The sequence below is a fragment of the Bos mutus genome, chromosome 14 (assembly GCF_027580195.1).
Source record: "Bos mutus isolate GX-2022 chromosome 14, NWIPB_WYAK_1.1, whole genome shotgun sequence".
In the NCBI taxonomy this organism is placed as follows: Eukaryota; Metazoa; Chordata; class Mammalia; order Artiodactyla; family Bovidae; genus Bos; species Bos mutus.
Window position 1 is genome coordinate 77,945,405 of NC_091630.1, and position 26,536 is coordinate 77,971,940.

At 43.7% G+C, this 26,536-nt stretch overlaps 1 protein-coding gene across 2 annotated transcripts in view; it reads left to right on the plus strand.

Annotated features, from left to right (window-relative positions):
- The window catches only part of ADCY8 (adenylate cyclase 8), a 226,473-nt gene that overhangs the window by 156,669 nt on the left and 43,268 nt on the right, over nucleotides 1-26,536 (plus strand). Inside the window, exons 10-11 of one of the 2 annotated variants that reach the window (XM_005899997.2) lie at nucleotides 16,274-16,475; nucleotides 18,518-18,607. In XM_005899997.2, coding sequence (XP_005900059.2) covers nucleotides 16,274-16,475; nucleotides 18,518-18,607 — 292 coding nt within the window. The remainder of the gene's footprint in view (nucleotides 1-16,273; nucleotides 16,476-18,517; nucleotides 18,608-26,536) is intronic. The other variant, XM_070382775.1, reaches the window with a different exon arrangement.

Sequence of the window (26,536 nt, forward strand, 5' to 3'; positions counted from 1 at the left end):
TCTTTTTTCAGATAAATTCCCTTCCCCCTAAACTTGCCAGGAATTTCCCCATGTCGCATGGTTAAAAATAACATCAACAAATATTAGTTAAACGTCTAATACAGGCAATGCAACTCGCTGGCCCCTCAAGACGGTATCATTTTGCAGGAGGAACTCTGCACCTTCTAAGATGTAATTTAGTGAGAAAGAGAGACATTAATAATGGCTTCCAGTTACTGAGCATCTATTATGTGCTAAATCCTTTACACAGATTATCTCAATAAAGGCTCAAAAATAACCAATTAGTGAGGCAGCATTCTAATCCCCATCCATATAGTGACAGAGCTGGATTTGAACAGAGACAGTCTGTGCTTTTAATACTTAACTGCTTTGCGCAAAATCAGTGATTCATCCTGCCTAGGTGGTTTAAAGAAAGTTGGCAGAAGGGTTGATGTTTTGAGCTGAGCAGGATGAAGGAAAAAGAGTGGAAGGGTGTTCCCAGTTTAGAAAACAGTGCAGGAAAAAGCCCAGGGATGTGAACGACCTCGTGTCTGTAGCACAGTAAGTGGAAGACTCTAGAGTAAAGCATTTGTACAAGGATTTGGTGGGCGCCATGGCTAAATGAGGAGGTAACCAGCAGGAGTTCAATGTCAACATGCTATGTTAAGGAATTTTATAATTGAATCTGGGAGCAAGAAAGAGACCCTGTGAAAGTTTTTGAGGAAGGGTGTAGCATGACTCTGTGACAGAAAGATGTTCGACTCAAGGGCATGGCAATGCTTGACCTTTTCCTGATTAGCGGGGATATAAGGAAAAAGAGGGCTTGGGTGCAGGAGGAGAAGGGGACTATAGGAGATGAGATGGCTGGATGGCATCACCAACTCGACGCACACGAGTTTGGGTGAACTCCGGGAGTTTGTGATGGACAGGGAGGCCTGGTGTGCTGCGATTCATGGGGTCACAGAGTCGGACACGACTGAGTGACTGAACTGAACTGAAGGAGAAGGAATCAAACCAGTCAGTCCTCAAGGAAATAAACCCTGAATATTCATTGGAATGACTGATGCTGAAGCTGAATCATCTTTGACCACTTGATGTGAAGAGTCAACTCATTGGAAAAGACCTGATGCTGGGAAAGATTGAAGGCAGAAGGAAAAGGGGGCAGTGGAGGATGAGATGGTTAGATGGCATCACTGACTCAATGGATATGAATTTGAGCAAATTCCAGGAGAGAGTAGAGGGCAGAGGAGCCTGGTGTGCTGCAGTCCTTGGGGTCACAAAAAGTCGGAGATGACTTAGCAATTGAACAACGACAAAAGAAAAAGGGGATTGTGGGAAAATGGTGGTACATCTCTGAAATTATATGTTTCTGAATTTCTCAGAATTCCCACATATCTGAGCAACTAGATAGCAAAACCAAAAACCTCAAGGACCATATTTGCAACAAACAGAATTAATGTGATAAACCCAAAAATTTCAAAATGGGAATGACAGTCTCCCAAGAGCCCCAAGACTGGTGTGATATCAGTATCTGTGTGGAAGGAATTGGAAATAAACAGGCAGATATCTGTCAGATCCAGGAAGAGAAGAGTCCCAGTAAGAAAGTGCCATGGACCAAATTGCAAAAGCAATTGAAAGTGGGAAGGGGTTTGCCCAATCCAACATCAGGTGAGCATGAAGACTTACAGTTAAGGTTCAAAGAGCTACAATCATCAGACACTGTGAGCTCCTAAAACTGACCAACCAAATCTCCCTCCCAGGACAGGGCCCTGTGTGAATAGGATCAAAATTACTCACAGTGAGGGCGATAGTGAAGAAGAAAAGGGATGGTCCAATTAAAAATGGAAAAGGAATCTAGCCATCAAGTTTTGAATGCTATATGAAAACAGCTAAAGGAAGCTCTGTGGGGGCGTCCCCAGTGGCTCAGTGGTTAAGAATCCACCTTGCAATGCAAGGGACACGGGTTTGATCCCCAGTCCAGGAAGATTCCACATGCAATGGAGCAACTGAACCTGTGTGCCACAACTGCTGAGCCTTTACTCTAGAACCCACGAGCCACAACCACTGAGCCCGCATGTTGCAACTCCCGAAGCTCATGCACCTGAAGCCTGTGATCCTCTACGAGAGAAGCCACTGCAGTGAGAAGCCCATGCACCATGACGAACAATAGCCCCCGCTCCCTGCAACCAGAGGAAGACTGCGTGCAGCAACAAAGACCCAGCACGGCCAAAATAAAATAAATCTTTTTTTAAAGACAAGAAAACTCTACGGAGTTTAAAAAAAAAACAACTACCCCAACCCACACTTCTTTATAAATTCTCTTTTTTTCTTGTAATAGCTTCGTATGGGATTGCCACCAATACATTTTGTTGTTAATTTTTGTGTAATTAGCAAAATTTGTGTAGAACAAAAATTAGCAACAAAATGTACTGGTGGCAATCTCCTACAAAGCTATTATAAGAAAAAGAATTAAAAGTAGATTAGCACTTTGCTCTATAGCAGTAATTAACACAATGTTGTAAGTCAGCTATATTTCAATAATAAAGTAAAATAGATTGATTTCCTTATTGGCAATGACACTCCAAAAGACATGCTTACAATAGATACCAAAATTTTAACCTACCAGCTGAAACCCTTAATGTGATTCAAAGCAGCCTATAACAACCTAAATCGAATTAGAAAAAACTTAGAAATTTGGGATGAGTGCTCAAAAAGAATATAAAAGAAAGGTACATTTCAGAAATGCAGATTTTAATATGAGGAAACATAAGCCACATAAATGCAGCACATAATGCCTTAAGATAAATAGAAGGTGGAAAGGAAGAATGCTTTTAAAATCAAGAAGGAGATTTAAAGGATTGGCAGAGCCCTATCCCCCACACTTTATCACCACATCAAGAATCCAGTATATTATTTGAGGACTGTGACTGAAAGAACTGCGAGATCCAGGCTCTTTCTGATAAGTGGGCTTCTCCAGGCAAAAATACTGGACCGGGCTGCCATTCCCTTCCTCATGAGATCTTCCCAACCCAGGGATTAAGCCTGGTCTCCTGCGCTGCAGACGAATTCTTTACCGTCTGAGCCACCAGGGAAGCCCAGTGAATACTTAGGGGAGCTCAGTTCAAGAGAAGAGACAAACCCAAGGAAACAAGAAGAATCTGGAGCCACTGGTACCTACAGATACCGCACTCAACATGGCCCACCCCTTAGCCTGATTAATACATTAATGAATCCCCACAGTGAAGGTCTGTTCACCTCAGTTTCTATAACCTGAAACAATATGACCAGTTTTCAACAGAAAATTACAAGGCATACCAAAAGGGAAGAAGAGACAAAGCAATCATCAGAACCAGACTCAGGTAGGACAGTCTGTTGAAATAATCAGAAAGAGAACTTGAAATAAGTATTGCTACATACCAAGGGTTCAATTGGGAAAAGTAGACATGGTTCAAGAAACGATAGAAGTTCTAAGTAAAAGTCAAAAAGAAACACACTAGAGCTCAAAACCACCATAACAGAAATAATGAATGTCTTTGATGGGCTCATCAATAGATTCAACAAGGCCAAGGAAAGAATCAGTGAGCTTGAATATAGGTCAGTAGAAACTTCCCAAATTGCAAAGCAAACAGAAAAATGAAATGAAAAAAATAATAAAGATCAAAGCATCTAAGAACTTTGGGACAATTCCAAAAAGTATAACTTGTGCATAATCGGAATACCAGAAAGAGATGAAAGAAGATCTGAGCAGGAAAAATCTTTGAAGTAATAATGGCTGAAGATTTTCTTAACGACAGACATCACATCACAGAACCAGGAACCTTAGAGAACACTAGTCAGGATAAACAGAGTAAATAAATAACCAAATAAATAAGTAGCACATTTAAGTAGGTCATATTCAAATTGCAAAAAACTGAAGACAAAGAAAAAATCTTAATAGAAGGCTGGAGTGGTGAGGATAGGGGAGTTACTACTTACCTACAGAGGAACAGGAAGAAATACACCATACTTCTTGTCTGAAACCACGCAAGCATGAAGAGAATGAAAAATGAAATACTTGAAGTGTTGAAAGAAAAAGTCACCCATCTAGAATTCTATATGCTTCAAAGCGAAAGAGAACTGAAGATTTTATCGGACAAACAAAATGTGCATTTCTATATGACCTTCCCTGCAAGAAATATTTTTTAAAGCTTTTTTTAAAAACAAGAAAAAAGAAAAGGTTTTCAAACATAAGGAAAATGATGTAGGTCAGAAATTTGATCTACACAGAGAAAGGAAGAGCATCAGAAGAGAAATAAATGAAGTTGAAATTTTTTTCTTATTCTTAATTGATCTAAAAGATAACTGTTTAAAGTGACAACATTAACGATGTATTTAATGGTAATAAATATAGATGAGTGAAATGAATGACAGCAACACGATAAGGCATGTGAGGGAGGAACTGGGGATGCTTTAAGGCACCAGTGTTACACACAAAGTGCTACAGCGTAATTTGAAGGTTGTTGCTGCTGGTGGTGTTTAGTCACCAAGTTGTGTCCGACTCTTTGTGACCCCCTGGACTGTAGCCCACGAGGCTTCTCTGTCCATGGGATTTCCCAGGCAAGAATACTGGAGTGGGTTGTCATTTCCTTCTCCAAGGAATCTTCCCAACCCAGGGGTCAAACCTGTGTCTCCTGAATTAGCAGGCAGATTCTTTACCACTGAGCCACCCGGGAAGTCCAATTTGAAGGTTCAGTTCAGTTCAGTTCATTTCAGTCCATTTCAGTCACTCAGTCGTGTCCGACTCTTTGTGACCCCATGAATCGCAGCACACCAGGCCTCCCTGTCCATCATAAACTCTAGAGCAAATACTAAAAAAAAAAAAAAAAAAAGATTTAACAAATAAAATTGATATACTAAGAAAGGAAACAAAGTGAAATCATATAAAATGCTCATTTAAAATAAGACAGCATGCAAAAGAAGAGAGGATATTATTTGGAGAGTAAGGAGGAAGAGCATTATTGCATAGATGAAGCCCAGGAGATGCTTTTAGGGTGGTGACACTATTCACTATGATACTGTAATGGTGTCTATATGACACTATGAACTGTCAAATCCCATAAACTTTACAGCCCAAAGAATGACCTTAATGTATAAAACTTTTTAAAAAAATTATTTAGGAATTCAGGGGACCCCATGATGAAATAAGACTATGATAAAAGATTATACCTGTATGAAAAGTGTGAAACAACCTTACTGAAGGGGTTGGGGAGAAAAGATGGGGTTTTCTTAAGTAGCGTTAGGGGGTTTCCTAAGCAGTTTTGGGGATTCATGGGCTCTAGAACTAAGCATAAAAAGAACTGTGCCATGACACTGTACTTTAGCTGATAAAGGTGTTTCTCATGGACGTGTGTGTGAACAACTTGAGCCGCAGTTTATGGGCACTATAAGTTAATGGATTGAGGGAGTCAGGTTTCTCATTGTTGGTCCAGAAGAGGTTACAGACAAGGAGAAAAGGCTAGAATGATCCGTATGGTAAAGGCTTAGAGTAGGAGACATTAGCATGTGTTTGTTAAGCTCACTAGAGTATGTGCCTTTGGGGCATCCCACATGGCATTAGTGGTAAAAAATTCACCTGCCAATGCAGGAGACTCAAGAGACACATTCAATCAATGCCTGGGTTGGGAAGATGCCCTGGAGCAGGAAATGGCAACCCACTCCAGTATTCTTGCCTGGAAAATTCAATGGACAGAGGAGCCTGGTGGGCTACAGTCCACGGGGCTGCAGAGAGTTGGACCCTACTGAGCGACTGAGCATACACATATATATATATAAACTTAGATATAGGATGTCTACATAAACACAGATATGTTTACAGACACAGATTAGAATGTGTGCTAAGTCACTTCAGTCGTGTCCAGCTCTTTGACACCCCGTGGACTGTAGCCCACCAGACTCTGTCTGTGGAATTCTTCAGGACTGGATTGCCATTCCCAATGTCCTTGCTCTGTCAGCAGAGAATGTCCGGCAGCAATGATGCCTCAGCAATGATAGCACGTCAAGCCATAGGCACAACCCTGATCCTGATTTCTAATATCGATATCCAATGCAAGGAACCAGAGCTCCTTGGAGAGCTGCTGATTCTAAGTCTGGAATAGCAAATATACAAGATGAGCCTGGAACATCATTTAGGGCCAGAAAATTAGGAAGTATTAAAACACACAGTGATGGAAATATATCAAAGGGACATAGGAAAAGCTCCCAAGAACCAGAGTTGGAACAACTTGAGCCAGAAAATAAAGTAATATTGGGTTATTACCCAAAGATTGAGGACAGAAGGAGAAGAGGGCATCAGAGGATGAGATGATGATGGCATCACCGATGCCATAGACATGAACTTGGGCAAACTTCAGGAGATGGTGAGGGACAGAGAGACCTGGTGTGCCGCCATCCATGGGGTTGCAAAGAGTTGGACACAACTGGGTTGGCTGAACAACAACAATAACCCAAAATGTAAAATAAATATCCATGGATTTCACACTGATATAAATAAATGGTTGCATGAATAAAGAAAAGATGAAGAACAAATAAATTTCCCATGGGGAAAAGTCCAAATAATTTATGTAGATACTGTGTCCTTGATGAGGTACAATTTTACCCTCTACTCCTCAGATTGTGGCTACGTTGAAAGTGACTTTCTGCCAAGAAGGACAGTGTGGATGGAGGAAAAATAGGGGAGTATACCTCAGCCAGCCGATAATGGTTAAACTCAACAGGGATAAGCCATGTTGATGAGCTGTGATGAGTTGTTCAGATGCTAAGTTGTGTCCAACTCTTTGCAACCCCAAGGACTACAGCACACTAGGCTCGCCTGTCCTTTACTGACTCTTGGAGTCTACTCAAATTCATGTCCAGTGAGTCAGTGGTGCTTTCTAACCATCTCATCCTCTGTTGCCCCCTTCTCCTTTGCCTTCAATCTTTCCCAGCATCAGGGTCTTTTCCAATGAATTGGCTCTTCGCATCAGGTGGCCAAATGAGAATACGCATAAACTCTGTGGTCTTCCTTCCCAAAACCCATCGTCTAATCATGAGGGAACATCAGACATACTGCAGTTGAAAGACATTCTATAAAATACCTGACCCATACTTCTCCCAACAGTCGAGGCCATTTAAAGCAAAGGAAGTATGAAAAACTTGCACAGCAAGAAGAGCTTAAGGAGACATGACAACCAAATAGAAGATGGTATCCTGGACTGGAGCTATAAGTGTGCGAAGTCCTAGAAAGAATATCCAACCCAGTAGGTATAAGCATAATTAGGGGCCAGATTGTGAATTTGAAGTAACACATCACAGTTGTTTTTTAATTTCGGAGATATGTATGATGCTACAGCTGGGATAGGAAATATCCATGATAAGGCTGAAACCTCTTGTCCTACTGCTGCTGCTGCTGCTGCTAAGTCGCTTCAGTCGTGTTCGACTCTGTGCCACCCCAGAGACGGCAGCCCACCAGGCTCCCCCGTCCCTGGGATTCTCCAGGCAAAAATACTGGAGTGGGTTGCCATTTCCTTCTCCAATGCATGAAAGTGAAAAGTGAAAGTGAAGTCGCTCAGTCGTGTCCGACTCTAGTGACCCCATGGACTGCAGCCCACCAGGCTCCTTTGTCCAGGGGATTTTCTAGGCAAAAGTACTGGAGTGGGGTGCCATTGCCTTCTCCATCTTGTCCTGCTAGAATGCAACAAAGTCATAGTGCTTGATGGTCACCTGCAAAGAACTCAGAAGCCACACTGAAGAAGCTTCTACTGTCCCAAGATGGAATAATTAGAGCTGTGGTGTGGATAACTGTAAAAACAGTCAATCAAATACCAGCAAATATTTTAAACTTTATGAGTTTATAATGACATTTTTAAGGGTTGATAACCTTTGGTGGATGGTGGGGAATTGATTTGTAATACTTTGGCTTCCCTGGTGGCTCAGACAGTAAAGTGTCTGCCTACAATGTGGGAGACCTGGGTTGGATCCTTGGGTTGGGAAGATCCCCTGGAGAAGGAAATGGCACCCCACTCCAGTATTCTTGTCTGGAAAATCCCATGGACAGAGAAGCCTGGTTGGCTACAGTCCATGGGGTCGCAAAGAGTTGGACACGACTGAGCGACTTCACTATCACTATCTATCTATGTGGTTTTCTGTATTTATGATTCATTTTGCAATTAAAAAAAAATGTTTTAAATGAGGGAGAGAGAGAGAAGGAAGGCCCATGTACCTCTTCCATGTGGGGGTGGGGTACCCTTGCCTATTGTGAGCTAGGTATGTTCTAGGTGCTGAGGTTACATCACTGAACAGAAAATTAAAAAAAAAAAGAGAGAGAGAGAGACAAAACAACAGTAATCCAAAACACCCTTCCCTTCTGAGCCTTATCATCTAGTGGAAGGACATAAAGAAATATAAAGTATATGCATATGTCTAGATGTATATGCTATAAATGTAGCTATTTATATGCTGTGTATGTAGATATATATGTAGATACTACAGATGGTGACTGCAGCCATGAAATTAAAAGACGCTTACTCCTTGGAAGGAAAGTTATAACCAACCTAGATAGCATATTCAAAAGCAGAGACATTACTTTGCCAACAAAGGTTCGTCTAGTCAAGGCTATGGTTTTTCCTGTGGTCATGTATGGATGTGAGAGTTGGACTGTGAAGAAGGCTGAGTGCCGAAGAATTGACGCTTTTGAACTGTGGTGTTGGAGAAGACTCTTGAGAGTCCCTTGGACTGCAAGGAGATCCAACCAGTCCATTCTGAAGGAGATCAGCCCTGGGATTTCTTTGGAAGGAATGATGCTAAAGCTGAAACTCCAGTACTTTGGCCACCTCATGTGAAGAGTTGACTCACTGGAAAAGATTCTGATGCTGGGAGGGATTGGGAGCAAGAGGAGAAGGGGACGGCAGAGGATGAGATGGCTGGATGGCATCACTGACTCGATGGACCTGAGTCTGAGTGAACTCCGGGAGCTGGTGATGGACAGGGAGGCCTGGCGTGCTGCGATTCATGGGGTCGTAAAGAGTCGGACACGACTGAGCGACTGATTTGATCTGATCTGATCTGACAGCCTATATATGTAAATCTGTATGTGCTATAGCAATGATATTATAGTGATAATAGTATCAGTAACCTCAGCTCTGCAGATGACACCACCCTTATGGCAGAAAGTAAAGAAGAACTAAAGAGCCTCTTGATGAAACTGAAAGAGGAGAGTTGAAAAAGCTGGCTTAAAACTCAACATTCAAAAAATGAAGATTATGGCATCCGATCCCATTGCTTCATGGCAAATAGATGGGGAAACAATGGTAACAGTGACAGAGTTTATTTTCTTAGGCTCCAAAATCACTGCAGATGGTGACTGCAGCCATGAAATTTAAAGATGCTTGCTCCTTTGCAGAAAAGCTATGACCAACCTAGACAGCATACTAAAAAGCAAAGACATTACTTTGCCAACAAAAGTCCATCTAGTCAAAGCTATGGTTTTCCAGTGGTCATGTATAGATGTGAGAGTTGGACTATAAAGAAAACTGAGCACTGAAGAATTGATGCTTTTGAACTGTGATGTTGGAGAAGAGTCTTGAGAGTCCCTTGAATTGCAAGGAGATCCAACCAGTCCATCCTAAAGGAAATCAGTCCTGAATATTCAGTGGAAGGGCTGATGCTGAAACCAAAGCTGCAATACTTTGACCACTTGATGTGAAGAACTGACTCACTGGAAAAGACCCTGATGCTGGGAAAGATTGAGGGCAGGAGGAGAAGGGGACGACAGAGGATGAGATGGTTGGATGACATCACCGACTCGATGGACATGAGTTTGAGGAAGTTCTAGGAGTTGGTGATGGATAAGAAGGCCTGGCATGCTGCAGTCCATGAGGTCGCAGAGTCGAACATGACTGAGCGACTGAACAGCAACAAAAACGGCAATGAATACATCAGGATGGGGTACCAGGGAATGCCATAGGAGAATGGGTCTCCTGACTACCCAAGAGCATGCAAGGTCTAGGGTCATGGGGAAAGGGCTGGTCTCAGGGTGGTGAGCTGTGTGTGTTTGTGGGGTCCGGTCAGGTGTACCCAAATTCCCTGGACTCGCCTCCTCACTCTCACCAGTGAGGATGTGGGTGTGGTCACAGCTGATGAGTGCTCCCTCCTGCCCTGGAGCACAGGGCGTTGACGTTCCCACAAACATCCTGCAAGCACTTACTGTGTGCCTGCCCGTGCTGGACGCTGGAGATGCGGTCCCTGGCATCATACAGCTGGCAGTCTACCCGGGGGAAAGCCCATGAGGTGAACAACTGCAGCGGAGTGCAATGACTCATGATAGCGCGAAAGTGCGGTGAGGCGGGGGGATCAGGGCAGCTGTCCCAGAAGGGACGCTGACACCTGAGCCACCTCCTGAGGGTCTTTCCCCGGCCACGACAGAGGACTGAGACGAAGGCTGAGAGCAGCAGGGGGAGAGCTGGAAATTGGGTGTTCTGGAGGTGAGGGATGTGTAAGCCTTGCGGAGGAATTGTGACTGGTTGGCAGAGAAGACTTCATTTAAGCTTTCCTTTTAATTTTAGTTTTTTAAAATTTTTATTTATTTATTAATGGCTGTGCTGGGTCTTCGTTGCTGCACTCGGCCTTTCTCTAGTCGTGGCGAGAGGCGCTGCTCTCGGTCGTGGCGCACAGACTTACTGCTGCAGCTTCTCTTGCTACCGCACGGGGCTCTAGATGTGTGGGCTCCAGTGGTGGCACCTGGGTTTAGTTGCCCTTTGGCATATGAGATCTTTCCAGACCAGGGGTCAAACCGGTGTCCTTGCATTGGAAGGCAGATTCTTAACTGCTGAACCACCAAGGAAGCCCCACAGAAGCATTTTAATCCAACAAGGGACGTGACTGGATTTCTGTTTAGAAGGGATGGATGATGAGGGGAGAAGACAAGGTCTGCGGTTGGGAAGACCATTTGGGAGGCAATGGCAAAACTCCAGGTGAGAAATAAGAGGGACCAGACAGTGACACAGAAGCAAGCCTGAGAGGATGAACTTGCTCCATATTTAGGACAGAGAGTTGACGGTTTCCAGGACTGACTGTGTGTAGGGGATGAGAGTGAAGGAGGAGCCCAGGCCGGACCTGAGGACCTGCTCCTGGGACAGGAGAAGGGGTCGCCACGCCCCCTCTTTCCCAGCTGGCCTTCCCAGGAAAGGTGACCAAGGAAGCTGAGCCACCTTGATGCCCAATTCCTGGGTTCCAGGGGCAAGAGATCTAGAACCTCACCTAGCAGCTGACTGGATGATGTCTCTGACTCTGGGGTGCAAGCAGAAGCCAGGAACTAAAACACCAGCCAGGGTCTTCCCTGGTAGTCCAGTGGTTGAGACTCCATGCTTCCAATGCAGAGGGTGTGAGTTCGATCCCTAGTCAGGAACTAAGATCCCATATGCCGTGCAGGGTATGGCAAAAAAAAAAAATCCTTTTTAATAAAGAAAAAAAAGAAGTACCAGCCAGCACCCCAACCTCACGTGCTCAGTGCAGAGAAAACACTGACAGTGAAGACAGCTTCCAAGCTTGAGCTCTGACCAGACAGCCCACATATGTTGGGAACTGAGTGGCCCGTGGGCCCAGACAGCCCAGCCTTTCTTCCCTGTGAGCGCTTTCCTCTCCAACTCACTTTGTTTCTGATTGATTCTCTGAGACTGAACAGATGGTAGGTGCCTTGCAGTTGCCTTTCTTCCATCATGGACTCTTTAGCAGATGAGCCAATCTTTGCTCATATGACCACAGCCAATTCCCAGGCCCAAAGCAAAAATTAATGGACCCTGGCAAAGAAAGACAGTGCTTTGCCTGGTTCTTTCCTTTAATCTCCGCATGCCTGCAGCTGTTCCTCTCCAAGAAGGGGAAACTGAGGAAAGACCAGAAGATACCTTCTGTAATAAGAGAACCTGTATCTAAGTCTGCGCACATGGTAATGAGAGAGAGGGAGGGAAGGAGGGGAGAAAGGGAGAGGGAAAAGGTAGGAGGGAAAAGAGAGAGGGAGCAAGCAAGAGAAGGCCAATGAGAGGAAAGGGAGAGGCACAGGATCTTAATTCTTTCTGTGCATCTTACTGGCTGTATGTATGTATTATACTTGACCTCTCTGAAGCTTCAGTTTTCTCATCTATAAAATAACTATGCCAGCTTCCCAGGGCTGCTATAAGCATCAGATGAGCCATGCCCATTTTGATAAATTCTGACTCCCTTTCCCTTCCTGAGTCACCGTATTTCCCCCCAATCAAGAGGCTACAAATACTGACCTCTCAGGGTTGCTACGAGGATCAGGTGTACCTCTGGACCCATGGGCTCTTTGTCAGTTCTAACGTGTGGTACGAATGTCGTCTTTCAGTGTGCACTTCTGTTTTCCTGTTGCACCACCAGCCACCATAGGCTTTTCACTCATTTCCCAGATCCCTGTCTCCCCAGCAAATGCCCAGTCATGATACCAGCCAGCACCCTGTTTTAATGACATACTGCAGAGAGCAAATTAGAACTTAAGGTCTAGAAATGTTCTGGATGGAGCTGTTTGCAAATTCTTTGTCATTCATTTTCAGACTCGATTTCAGAAATGAAAGGTTTCCTTGCCTCTTAGGTGCATCAACAATGCAAAAGCAAATTCAGACTCCCTGGATGCCTGAGTAGCTCTATAATTAGATAAAAAATGCAATTGATGTTATAATGTTTACATGTGCAGAAATAAATGAACGCTGAAGAGCTGCTGCAGAGATTTCCAGAGGAATGTTTATGTAGCGCCAGTAGCTTGCTTAGAAAGCCTATCTTGCCATTAATATTCCTCCCAGAGATCTTTAAAATGCTTTTTCTGATTTTCACCATGAATAGAGAAAGAAAATGAATGTTTTTTTTTTTTGAGCTCTTCTTATGTGCTAAGCATTACATTACTTTATTATTTTATCCTCAGAGCCTCCTTTAAGAGGTGGACTTAAAAATCCTGGCTTTGCAGATAAAAATAAGTTACTGGGGGAAAAAAAAATTAAGATGCTCAGAAGAATTCGCTACCTTGCCCCAGGTGTGTTATTAGCTATGTTTCAGAGCTACAGGTTCAAACACACAGGGCTTTGCTCTTAGCTACCTTTTACCTCCTGCCCATCAGGACTTCCTGGGGCAACCTGAGCTTCCTTGTCTAAAGGAAGAGATGGTCTGGCCAAAGGGAGGAGATGACCAAGTCTCTTCCCACCGGGAAAGTCAAGGCTCTAGCTTCCTGAGTATCCCATCCTCCTTCTGGATCTAGAAGGAGGAGAGGACAAGCATCTGAACTTTGCATAAACACTGACCTTGAGCAGCGATTCTGCCCTCCAGGAAGAACCAGGTCCACTGAACACTCCAGATGAATGCTGACCAGTAGGGCTGGTCCTTCCTCCTCTCGTAAAGGATACATCAGGGAGGGCAGGCAGAGGTGCTGAAGTGTGGATAGGAATACAGCCTATGGAGGCTGATGAGAAGAGAAAGTCTTCTCTCCCACAAAAAACAAGTCAGTGAGTATTTATCGAGCACTTTCTGTGTACTTAGCCTTATGCCAGGGCTTCCCAGGTGGTGCTAGGGTAAAAAGCCCACCTGCCAATGCAGGAGATATAAGAGACATGAGTTCCATCTCCGGGTTGGAAAGATCCCCTGGAGAAGGAAATGGCAACCCACTCTGGTATTCTTGCCTGAGAAATCCCATGGACAGAGGAGCCTTGCAGGCTACAGTCCAAGCGGTTGCAAAGAGTCGGACACAACCGAAGTGGCTTAGCATAAGCACAAGCCTGATGCCAGGTGTCTTGGAAGAATTCAAAGAAAACTGATCCTTGAAGGATGACCAGGATGTCCCTGCCCTGCACCCCTCACCCCTACCGCCCCCAGAGAGTGAGAAAATACAGAGGTAGGAGGAACAGAACGATTAGGGCAAGTGCTTGAGGATTGCCCGGAGGGTGCAGAGAGATGGAGAAAGAGAAAAGGCAGCGGTGAGAACTTGCCAGGCAGGTACACCGTGCGGAGGTCTGTAGACGACCCAGATGGCAGCCTTGACCATCAAAGAGTCCAAGTCTCCCGCTGAGCAGCTTTCAGACTCACCCTTGCTTGATTTGCCTCTGCCTTCGCTTTGGAACAAGATATTCGTATTCTCAGTGGCTGCCTCACATTATTAAGCTGCATCAGCATCAGCCTTGAAATTGGCCCCTTCTCTCCTGGGAGCACCTGACAAAGCGATCCGCCTGCCTTCTCCGTCGTTTGCCTCCCCTGGGTGCCCAGGAATAATGGTGTGTTGTCAGGGAGTGTTTTTCCAGCCTGTTTGGGGGGAAGTTTCCCATCTGTGTGGAGCCTTCTGGGAACCCACTGCTGCACAGACCTTCTGTTCTTATCTTAAACTCCTGCAGAGACTTCCTATCAAGGTGATCCATAAAATCAAAATTGCGCAGGCATTAAAAAAAAAAAAAACCCTCCCAACAATGATACCTGGGCTGTAGAAATCACTTTCCAGCCTTCATGATGGTTGACCACGCAGAGGAAATTGACATTCTACACACTGGTCACTCCCATTCTTCTGCTACTTTGCCCACATTCTCCAATCTTTCCTCCCTAAAATCCTACTCTTCAACCTCCAAGGCCTAACCTAAATGTCACCTCTTCTAGGAAGTCTTCCTTTCCTTGATTTCCTTTCTTATTTCTTAAAATCATGTTTGTTGATTACCTTTTCTCTATCACAACGCAGTATGTATCAGTTCATCATTTGCATATCCATATTCCCTGTAGATTATGATCTCCTAGAAGATGGGCAAAATGTGTCTCTTGTCTTGGTACCCCTGATGCCTCCCTAATAAAACCACAGAAGCAAAAAAAATTACTGCAATCATAGGACCTACATTACTCACCAACATGGCTAAACTTAGCAAAGTGACAAAGTAGAGTGGACTTTCAATCCTAATTCGAATACTTACCAACTCAGTAACTCCTGGGAAGTTGCTGCTCTCTGAGCCTTAACTTTTCATGTGAAAAAAGAGATCAAAAGACCTCTTAGGTTTGTTCCGAGGAATGGAAATGAGATATTATGTATTGATATAAAGTGCTTAGCACATGCCTAAGGACATAATCAAGAGCTCAATACGGTACTTACACTAGTGTTAGTCATAAGAAATAAGAAAGTTTAGACAAGACAGTAAGAAGTGGTAGCGCTAGCAGAAGGTGGGCTCAGGAATTTTGCTGGTGGTCCAGTGGTTAAGACACTGTGCTTCCACCACCAGGGGCACAAGTTTGATCCCAGGCTGGGGGAGTTCTACATGCCGCATGGTGTGGCCAAAACAAACAGAAGGTGGGTTCAGCTTCATTCACTAAATGTACATTTGTTGAGATCCAGTCAAAATATTAAAGCCAAAGGGACAAACTTCATTTTATGGAGGAAGGAACAGATACGAAACCTCCTACCACGTCCCTCAGGACACCATTTAACATGCAGCAGTTCACTGGCTAAAACAGAGGTAGAGAAACTTGAGGTGCCAGCAGAGGACCCAAATGGCTGGGTAGAGTAGAGAGAACAAAGGATAAATTCCCAAGGAGAATCCAGGTGATTAGTTGGCTGAGAAGGAGAGGAAGCAGATGCTTCCAGAGATGGAGTTTCAGATCACCACCTGACACCCAACAGAGGTGCCCAGTAGGCAGGAGCTGCCATGGGACGTAGCGCTGAAGCTCCAGATGTGTAATTGGGAGTGATGTTGAAACTGTAGGCAAATACAAGTCCTATATACCCACCTCCCACACAGCACATAGTGTAGCCTCTGCAAACTGTGATAATCACTAACCAAACTGAGCCACGTGGAGAGGTGCCATGTTCAGTTCTTGGCATCAGAGCAGTCATGGGGGAAAGTGTTTCCTAACACCCACCTTGAGGGGGAAAGGGCATATGGATCTCTCCCACAGCCAGAGTCCTCAGATAAAATTCCAGTGGTGTGTTGCCTTGGCAGCAGTTGCCAAGTGAGAAAGAGGAATGATGAAATAAGTGGGAAAAAATGGGCAGAAGCAACAGATCAAGCCCAATATTTGATGTTCATTGCAAAGTTTCTCAAGAGAATATTTTATAGGGATGGGTGTAATTTTTGAAAAGTCTCTTGTTAATAAAAGTCTCTTGTTAAAAGCCCCTTTCCTGGGCTAAGAGAGCTTTAGAGGAATTATTGGGTGCAAGGAGTGGGGAAGGGCAATCCTGAACATGATTGACAAGGTTGCACAGAGAGGGGGATCCCTGATTAATGCCACGTGACCCAACATTCTGTGTTTCTTGCAGGGTGATGCCCATGGCCGTCCAGTTTTCCATCCTGATCATGCTGCACTCAGCTCTGGTCCTCATCACTACGGCAGAGGATTACAAGTGTTTGCCCCTGGTCCTCCGGAAAACCTGCTGTTGGATTAACGAGACCTATTTGGCCAGGAACGTCATCATCTTTGCATCCATCTTGATTAATTTCCTGGGCGCCATCCTAAATATCGTAAGCATTGCACATAGACACTTGTCTAGCGTGTAGTCAGGAATGAAGAGTTGGTAGAACCTGCAGCCTCTGGCATTGCCCTCCTTGGTACTAATTATTAACGCCTTCGTGTACCTCGTCAAGCCCCAAGGTCAGGGTTAGAGAAGGAAGATGTGGCTATACGGTCAGAACCATGCATTTTACTGGTGGAAAATGGTCTTTTTCTCAGTGGTGGAGGTTATTTGCTCTAAAGGCACTGCAAATGCCCTTAAGTTTCTGTACTTTCAATGGCCAGTCAATTAAAGTCGTAAATAAGAGTTACTCCTTGTTAAGTTCCCACCTGCTGTGTGCCATGCTCTGAAGGAGGAGCAGTCTGTGCTTCCCGTATTTAATCCTCACATAAACCCCGTGAGGTAAGTCTCTTTATCCCCGCTTTACGGCTGAGGAAACTGAGGCTCAGAGACATGAAATAACTTGCTAATAAGGTCTGTCTGACTCCATGACTCAAACGCTCATTCTCGTTAGCCCAACTGTATCTCTGGGAGGGGGAGAGGGGAGAATGGAAATAAGTAGCTGTCATTTATTGAGCACCTACTGTGTGCCGCAGGTAGGTATTACCGTTCCCACGTAACAGATGAGGAAGCTGCCTTTCAGGAATGTTGAGCATCTTGCCTATGACGTTCTAAGAGTTCATACCAGATGTGACACATCGAACTCGGATGAATCTCCAACTGCCATATTTATCATTGTCTTTAATTTGGTGACCCATGCTTTAGTGAGTGCATATTCTCTCTAAAATGGTAATGTGGTAGCTATAGGCATTTTTTGTGTCTATCCCAATAGTCTTGTGTTGTCCATGGTTTAGGAACCTAGATGTTTAGGGGATTTATCTGATTCCGGGCTTTGAACATTGAGGGAGACTAGTTAAGGCATCATCTTGTGGCTGAAACCATCATTGTGTCCTTTGGGCCTGAGGGAGGGTCTCCAAGTGTTCAGGGAGCCCAACTGTTGGACCCCCACAACTGTCAGCCTGTAAGTCAGAGATTTACACTGCCTGAAATCCATTGTTCACACTGGACCAATAATTACCTAGTGTCCATGTTGCTCAAGCTCTGTGGTTGGCCTTGTTGTAAAGAGACTATGGGACAAAGAAAAGGGGAATCATAGTCTAATAAAACTCATCATCTAATGAACATTTTATAGATGATGGCAATTGAAAACAGAAGTCCTTAGTCATTGATCACGGACTGCAGAGCTGCAGCCAGGATCTCAACTCTAGATGAATCAGATGTTTCTGGGGTGTCCTAGTGACTGTAGGTCAGGGTTGCCACTGGGGCCAACCATCCCACAGTGTTGTGGGAGGAAGTTCAGAGGCTTTGGAGTCAGATAGACCTGTGTTCAAATCTCACCTCCACCACTTACCAGCTCGGTGACCCTGGACAAGTTACTTTACTTCTCAGAGTTTCATATTTTCCAGTTGTAAAATGGGGATACAAGAAGTAGCTACATCACAAGGGGGTTGTGATGCCCTTTTCATGCAAAGTGTCTGCTGCAGCCTAGGCACTCAGCCAGTGGTAGCTATTCTCTTCTGAGTGCCGCAAGATCTCCTGCCGCAACTGCTAGCCTAGGAAGTGCCCCCCACCCCAGTGCTAAGAGTCTTTCTGGAAAGCGTGCCCTGTGGGTCCCTCGAGTCCCCCCAGCTGTTCATGTGGAGACAGGTTGTGAGCATTCCCCACCTGGTTCTCTCTTCCAAGCCCCACAAGCGCACTCCAGCGACCCTCCATGATGGGGCTGGTGGAGCAGCCTTACCCTAGTTTCATGACTGGCTTGTAATTTTTTTTTTCTGAGCCAGTCCTTTCTTTAGAACCAAACAGAAGGTCCCAGCTGGGCTTGCATTCTGAAATCCAGCCCCTCGAGGGCCCTTTCTGCCCTAGGCATTTGCCGAAGCCCCACAGCGATAGCACAGGACTCCGTCTCCAGCTCACACTGACTTTGTTGTTCCTGTGTTTTTTTGTTTTGTTTTGTTTTGTTTTTTGTTGTTCTTTTTTTTTCTTAATCCGCAGCTGTGGTGTGATTTTGACAAGTCGATACCCTTGAAGAACCTGACTTTCAATTCCTCAGCTGTGTTTACAGATATCTGCTCCTACCCAGAGGTATTTATTCACGAGCTCCCCTTGGTGAGACTGGGGCTTAGGCATCTTCACCAGCTCTGAATCAGCAGGACTGGCTGAGGGGCCCTAGACGTGCTGGCTCTCCAGGGGCCTGTCTGCCCTCCTCTGCCTCTCTCTCCTTCTTTTCTTCTTCTCCCCCTTTTCTGCCCTCCCTTCTCTCCTGGTATCCGCTGCTTCCCTTTTGTCTCTTTCCTGCTGTCTTCTGCCTCTCTTTCCCATTTCTCTCTTCTTCTTCACTTTTCCCTCTGTCCACTCTCTTCTTTCCTTTGCCTCCTCTTCCCTCTCATTTCCCCCCAGCTCCTCTTAAAACCCTAGAATGGAATGTGCTGTTGTCTTCAGTACAGGGCAGAGCACAGAGCTGCAGCTCAGAGTTTGCTGCATTGGAAAAGGAAAGGATGGAAGAAGGGGAGATAGAGGAAGAAAGGAAGCTAGTAAATCACAAATGCAGAAAACAGCTAAACATAAATCAAAGTGGGACTTCCCTGAGAGTCCAGTGGTTAAGACTCCATACTTCACTGCAGGGGACACGGGTTCAATCCCTGGTTGGGGAACTAAGATCCCAAATGCTGAGCAGTGCAACCAAAAAAAAAAAAAAACCTAAAAAAAGATAAGTAAATAAACATATTAAAGTGGTATAGAAAGTGCCCAGAGCATCGCAGACTCAGGAGGTGTCCCAGCAGGCCACTTAGCATCGTAGTGTAAGCCTGACCATCTCCTGGCCCCATAGCCACTAGGCTGGCCCTGGGCCTTGGGGTCAACATAAGGGTCAAGCAAAGGACAATCTTTGGCTCTGTTAAGCCATGACCCAGACCTTTACATATTGGGATATAAACTCTGGGTCTGGAGGGAAGACGGTTGGGATGTCCCAGTAGACACCAGCCAACCTTGAGGACCTTGGGTAGACTTTTGTTCTCTGAGACCCCTTCCAGTATGTGGTGGGGGAAAGGCGCTCTGTTATCTGACCTCAGCCCCAGAATTGGTCCAGGTGTTCTGAAAAGGACAGAAAGCCTCACCTCTGACCTCAGGTATTTTGTGCATACTGGATATGCACAAAATCATTACATCTTCAAGATACATGGAGGATGCTACCGCCATCTCCATGTTGTAGATAATGAAACGGAGGTTCAGAAAGCAGCTTTCTCACTGCTACTCCTGCTAATCTACCTTTTTTCTCACTTCTTTTCATTCTTACTTCTTTCTCTTTCCCTTCTTCATTCAGTTATCAAGACTTGCTGCTGCAGTTCAAACCACATCTGGCTTATTCATGAGCTCACACTTCTGAATTCAGGCTCCATCCCTAGGGAAGAACAAGGCTCTTCCTAAGGAAGTTCTGGGCAGGATGGGGCTAGCTCTGATTTCACAGCTGTGTGGGGCAGATCATGTGCTCTGGGACTTCTTCCCACCAAGTAAGGAGTGATCTCCAATTTTGTAGAGTCTGTGGGATACCACTCCCCTGAGAACACTTTTATTTGGAGGGCATGAAGAGTGTCCAAGAGGCAGTAAGTCAGCCAAGAATCAGATATTTAGAGTTAGACAAAAGCTGGATTTCACTCCCAACTGAGCCCCTTTACTTGCTAGCAGTAGAATCTTGAATCAGTTCAAACTCTTTCTGAACCTCAGCTTCCTCATCTGTAAAGTGGGAAAAATAATATCTTCTTTGCACAGTGATTGTGGAGTTATATAATATCAGATTCTCATGGTGCTTACCTTAATTAGTTGGCAAACGTTGAGCTTCTAACATGTGATCTGACTTGAAGTTGGTGTTTAAGTATTAATCTGGGCCTCTGACTCAATGCTGTGTATATACCCCTTGCCTCAAACTTGAACTCCCAAACTCAGGACCACAGCACTCATGGATTTCCCAGGCCTAACAAAGTGGTGGGTAAGATTTTGGATCACATATGTTCATCTCTGTGCCTCTGTTTCCTTCTCTGCAAAATGAAGATGAAAACAATACCTTCCTCATGGGTGATTGTGAGGATTAAGTGAATTAATCCATGGAAAATGTATAGAGCAACACCTGCCACAAAATAGCTGCTGATTAAATGTCAGCTGTGATTCATTTACTAAATTAAAAGGTTTTGAACCTGCACCATAAAAATATATTTATCTGTGATGTATACCAATGTTCTGGGCTTCCCAGATGGTGCTAGTGATAAAGAACCTACCTGCCAAAGCAGGAGAAGTAAAAGATGTAGGTTCAGCCCCTGAGTCAGGAAGATCTCTTGAAGGAGGGCTTGACAACCCGCTCCAGTATTCTTGCCTGGAGAATCCTATGGACAGAGGAGACTGGTAGGTTATAATCCATGGGTCACAAAGTCAGACATGACTGAAGCGACTTAGCATGCACACGTGTGCCATTGTACTAAAGTATCATGTACATTGTGATAAATGAATCAGTTTTAATATTAAAATTTTCCAGAGAAGGAAATGGCAACCCACTCCAGTGTTCTTGCCTGGAGAATCCCAGGGACGGGGGAGCCTGGTAGGCTGCTGTCTTTGGGGTAGCACAGAGTTGGACACAACTGAAGCGACTTAGCAGCAGCAGCAGAAGCAGCAGAGGGAGTAGCAAGAGTGCTGGAGAGTGACTGTTAACAAGGTTATTTTTGGGGTGATCAAACTGTTATAAAATTAGTTATAAATCAACTCTCCTGCAATAAAAATTAAAACCTGTTAAAAATTAGAATATGGTAATGGTTGCACAATTTTGTAAACATATCAAACCACTGAACCTTACACTTCAAAGAGATGAACTTTCGGTATGTAAATTACATCCAAATAAAGTTAAAGCATTATTCACCTTGAAAAAAATAAAAAAATAAAATTTTCCTCCCAAGACAAGGGATCATCTTGCCCAGGGGCCAGCGAACAATGACCACAGGCCAAATTCCACTTGCCACCTGTTTTGCAAATAGTTTTACTGGGGCACAGACACACCCATTTGTTAGCAATGTCTTTATGGCTGCTTTTATAATAATGTAATGGTAGAGTTCAGTCGCGGTAACTAAGTCAAAAATATCTGCTATCTGGCCCTTGCCAAGCAAAGTTTGCCGAAGTCTGACATCTCCTCAGGTGCAGGAATCCCACTGGCCTAAAATGTGAGCACCTGGACTCTTTCCATCATCAGCTACTACAGCAATCTTGTTAACCCACCATTTGCCATGTTGGCATATATCTGGCCATGTTTCTCTACCTAAGGATTTGTCTACCAAAGTAGAAGGAATCAGACATCCAAACCTTCTAAAAGGCTTAATTTGCACAACCACCTGCCATCACTCACAAGTGTGTATCCCCAAGCAAATCACTTCCTGTCTCTGAGCCCTGGTTTCCTCATCTGTATACTGGACCTCTCCATCTCCCCCATGGGCAACAGTTCTCAATCTGGAAACAGGTAATTAAGCTGGATGATGTGGCATAAACATAAGAGACTGTCATCATATATGGTATAAAGTAAAGTTTATTTCTGAACTGGAGCTTGCCAATTACTAAAGAAAAAAAAAGAGTGAGGATATAGGAAATGATCATGAAGAAAGTCATGTTCCAGCTATGATTTGAGAAGTAGTCTAGGAGAGCAAAGAGACATAGGTTTGTAAAGTGAATGACAGTCATATGCAGAAACCATTCTCATCATCTCAAACTTCAGAATGTGGTTTTCAGGAGGCTCGATAGGAAGATCTTCATTTTATAATCAAGCTCCTTTATTATATGCTCTAGCAGATTGGAACAGTCTTTGACTAGTCAGCTGTAGTTGTGAGAGCAGAGTATGCTATGGTTTTAAAGGGTCCCTGACAACCAATTTTCCCTACAGGCATCAGTCATCATTTGCATCCTGGGACTTTCTCCCACTTCTCTCCCATGGGTAGAATCCCAGGTTCTACCCAGCCTTCAAGCTTTCTTCAAGCATACTCAATCCTTCAGATTCAGTTCAGTCACTCAGTCATGTCCGACTCTTTGCAACCCCATGGATTGCAGCACACCAGGCTTCCCTGTCCGGAGTTGGTGATGCCATCCATCCATCCATCTCATCCTCTGCCATCCCCTTCTCCTCCCACCCTCAATCTTTCCCAGCATCAGGGTCTTTTCAAATGAGTCAGTTCTTTGCACCAGGTGGCCAAAGTATTGGAGTTTCAGCTTCAACATCAGCCCTTCCAATGAATATTCAGGACTGAGTTCCTTTAGGATGGACTGGTTGGATCTCCTTGGAGTCCAAGGGACTCTCAAGAGTCTTCTCCCAAAACCACAGTTCAAAAGCATCAGCTTTCTTCACAGTCCACCTCTCACATCCATACATGACTACTGGAAAAACCATAGCTTTGACTAGACGGACTTTTGTCGGCAAAGTAATGTCTCTGCTTTTTAATATGCTGTCTATGTTGGTCATAGCTTTTCTTCCAAGGAGCAAGCATCTTTTAATTTCATGGCTGCAGTCACCATCTGCAGTGATTTTGGAGCCCCCCAAAATAAAGTCTTTCCCTATTTCAATTGTTTCCCCATCTATTTGCTAAGAAGTGATGGGACCAGATGCCATGATCTTAGTTTTCTGAATATTGAGTTTTAAAACCAGTTTTTTCACTCTCCTCTTTCACTTTCTTCAAGAGGCTCTTTAGTTCTTCTTCACGTTCCTGCCATAAAGGTGGTGTCATCTGCATATCTGAGGTTCTTGATATTTCTCCTGACAATCTTGATTCCAGGCTGGCATTTCTCATGATGTATTCTGCATATAAGTTAAATAAGCAGGGTGACAATATACAGCCTTGACGTACTCCTTTCCCTATTTGAAACCAGTCTGTTGTTCCATGTATGCTTTTAACTGTTGCTTCTTGACCTGCATACAGGTTTCTCAGAAGGCAGGAAAGGTGGCCTGGTATTCCATGTCTTTAAGAATTTTCCACAGTTTGTTGTGATCCACATAGTTCAAGGCTTTAGCATAGTCAATGAAGCAGAAGTAGATGCTTTTCTGGAATTCTGTTCCTTTTTCGATGAGCCAACAAATATTGACAATTTGATCTCTGGTTCCTCTGCCTTTTCTAAATCCAGCTTGAACATCTGGAAGTTCACGGTTCACATACTGTTGAAGCCTGGCTTGGAGAATTTTGAGCATTAATTTACTAGTGTGTGCTTCCTGCCAATCTCACATGTCCTTAAGGCATCATTTTCATACTCCCACTCCATCATTTCTATAATTCATCTAGCTAGAACGGTTTTCCCAACTCTTCAAACTTCTAAATTGCTTTAAGGAGAAAAGCCAATATTGTATAGCTATTTAACATTACCGTGAGGGCACAGCACAGGACAGAATCCACAGTCAAATTAATAATTTTTCTTTAAAAAGATAAATTTCAAGTGGAACAGTAGAGATAAAATTGCCTTCCCACCTGAAATAGCTAAAAACTAACAAAATATATGAAACAATAGTTTTCAAGACACTGGGCATCAAGTACTGAAGAACACAATCCCTGAAAGACAAGAGCAAATTAAGTGAGCCCTATGGTTGCCTGGGCTGTACCTTGCATTAAGAGTGTTTCAGACTGGCTCAGGTCAGAAGAACGCACATGGAACTCAGTGCAACCCCCTAATTTGAGGAGATAGAACTGAGAATCTGGGGGAACCAAGGTGGCTAGAGTTTGTAGGACATACTGCCAGAGAGAAGAGAGTTTCTGATAGAGAAGACTCAGAGATCTGCAGAGGGGCTGATCAGTGCATGCATATGAGGAAACAGCGATGCTCCAGAAAACAAAAACAAAAACACACATCTGAAAGGATTAGTGCCTGGCTCTCACATTAGGCTGGGAATTGTGTCTTCTCCCACCAGCCAGTCTGAAAAATACCATAATTCATGGGACATTAAGTAGAGCAATCAGACAAGACTTGCTTCAGTAGTGTTCAATAATTACCCCTAGATTATATGCTGCTGCTCTAGTTCTTCCCTCAAAATAATCTTAAAAGGAAGATGGGGCTTCCTGGTGGTCATGGTTGAGACCCTGCCCTTCCGTGCAGGGTTTCGATCCCTGGTCAGGGAACTAAGATTCCACATGTCATGCAGTGTGGCAAAAAAAAAAAAAAAAGAAAAGTAACACCAAACGTCTAAGAAGACATTTCTCCTTTTTATAAAGATCAAAATGTTTATTATTTTGTGTTACAAAAATGAAAAGAAATCCAATCAGATAATGAAGTAAACATATAGGGCAATAAATCTTTAAGAAAGGATAAATTATTCTAAAAGAAATGAATCCTAGAATGTTTTCCCTTCAAGTCAACCACTCTGTTGCTTAATAAACTTCTTGTAAAATGAGAAATATTTTATATTAGAAAATAAAAGTTATATTTCTGTATTGGAAAAGAATGTTCATGTCAGCCTTCTTTGTAATAGATAAAAACTAAAAATAACCCAATCGTCCCTAGATAGTTGAGAGGATAAAGAAACTAAGAAACTGTAGAATAGCCATCCAGGGGACTACTACACATCAGTAGAGAGAGATGATCTCTGGATATATGTGCAATAACATGGATGAATCCCAAGATCAGCATGCTGACAGAAATAAGCAAAACAAAGCAAAAGTATGCATTTGTATGGTCCTGCCTATCTAAAACTCTAGAAAATGCATTGATAAATTGATACATAATAGCAGAAAGAAAGAGGTGGTTGCCTGGGGAGGAGAGGGAGGAACGTGGGAGGGGAGAATCGTAAAGGGATACACTGAAACCCATGCTGGCGCTCATTTTCATAATTGTAATGATTTTGTGGATGTACAAATACTAAAGCCTAGAAAATTGTGTGCAACAGATATATGCAGTTCACTGTAGGTGAATCATACCTGAAGAAAACTATTTTAAAATTTAAGTGCAAAAGAGGAAACAGAGAGAGAGAAAGGGGAAGAGAATTAGAGTCTTGAAAACCTGTAGTCAGAACATTTTGGCTGAACTGGCAGCTGTGGTCTTGAGCAACTTAAGCTCTTTGAGCCTCGTTTCCACACTGGGGTAACAGCTGTGCCCACCTCACAGTGTTATCATGAGACTTAGACTGGGAGAATGCATCCTTAAGCTTACTACAGTTTCTGGCCCATAATAAATGCTCATTAAACATCAGTTGATCATGATGACGAAGATGAGGGATGAAAGGGGGTGGGAGTTAAAAGAGGAAGACAAAAGGGAGAAAAACCAAGAAGGAGCAAAAAGAGAGGAACAGAAACAAAGGAGTGATAATAAAGCAAATAATTGATGGTAGTTGCTCAGTCATGTCCAGTTCTTCGCGATCCCGTGGACTATAGCCTGCCAGGCTCCTCTGTCCATGGGATTCTTCAAGCAAATAAGCAGATATTTTAAATTCCAAAAGTGACTGTAAAAATTGGTATTTCCCTAACCTCTTGCCTTCATTTCTCTGGTTAACTTCTCAGGTAGGAGTCAGACCCTTGAGTAATTTTGGAGGAAAATGTATTCACTGCAGTCTAAAATCTCCAACTGGCATTCAGGATAAAATTAGATTCTCCACACTTTCACAGTGGCAGGTCCACCAAAAACTTCGAACAAAAAATAAGTATCAAATAGCACCATTGTAATTTCAGAACTTTTTCTAGTTGAACAGAGGGATATTATATAAGCTCCTTTTTCTTCTACTCTGAGCCAATTTTATGATATGGCTAAATACATAGAGGAGATCATTTTGTTTTTTCCCAAATGATAATTAATTTTTGGAATCGTCTTGCCCCACAAAGAGCCAAAAGCTATAATAACACAATGTGATCCAAAAACCGTAATAACACAATGTGATCCAAAAACCAAGTCCCATCTCACTGAAGCTTGGATTCCAAACCTTTGAGGACTATTAATTGTGCATGGAAAACAGAGTAGATTTGAATGATAGAAGCTGTGAGGTGACATAGAATGAGCAAGTACTCTTCTTCTCATTGACTA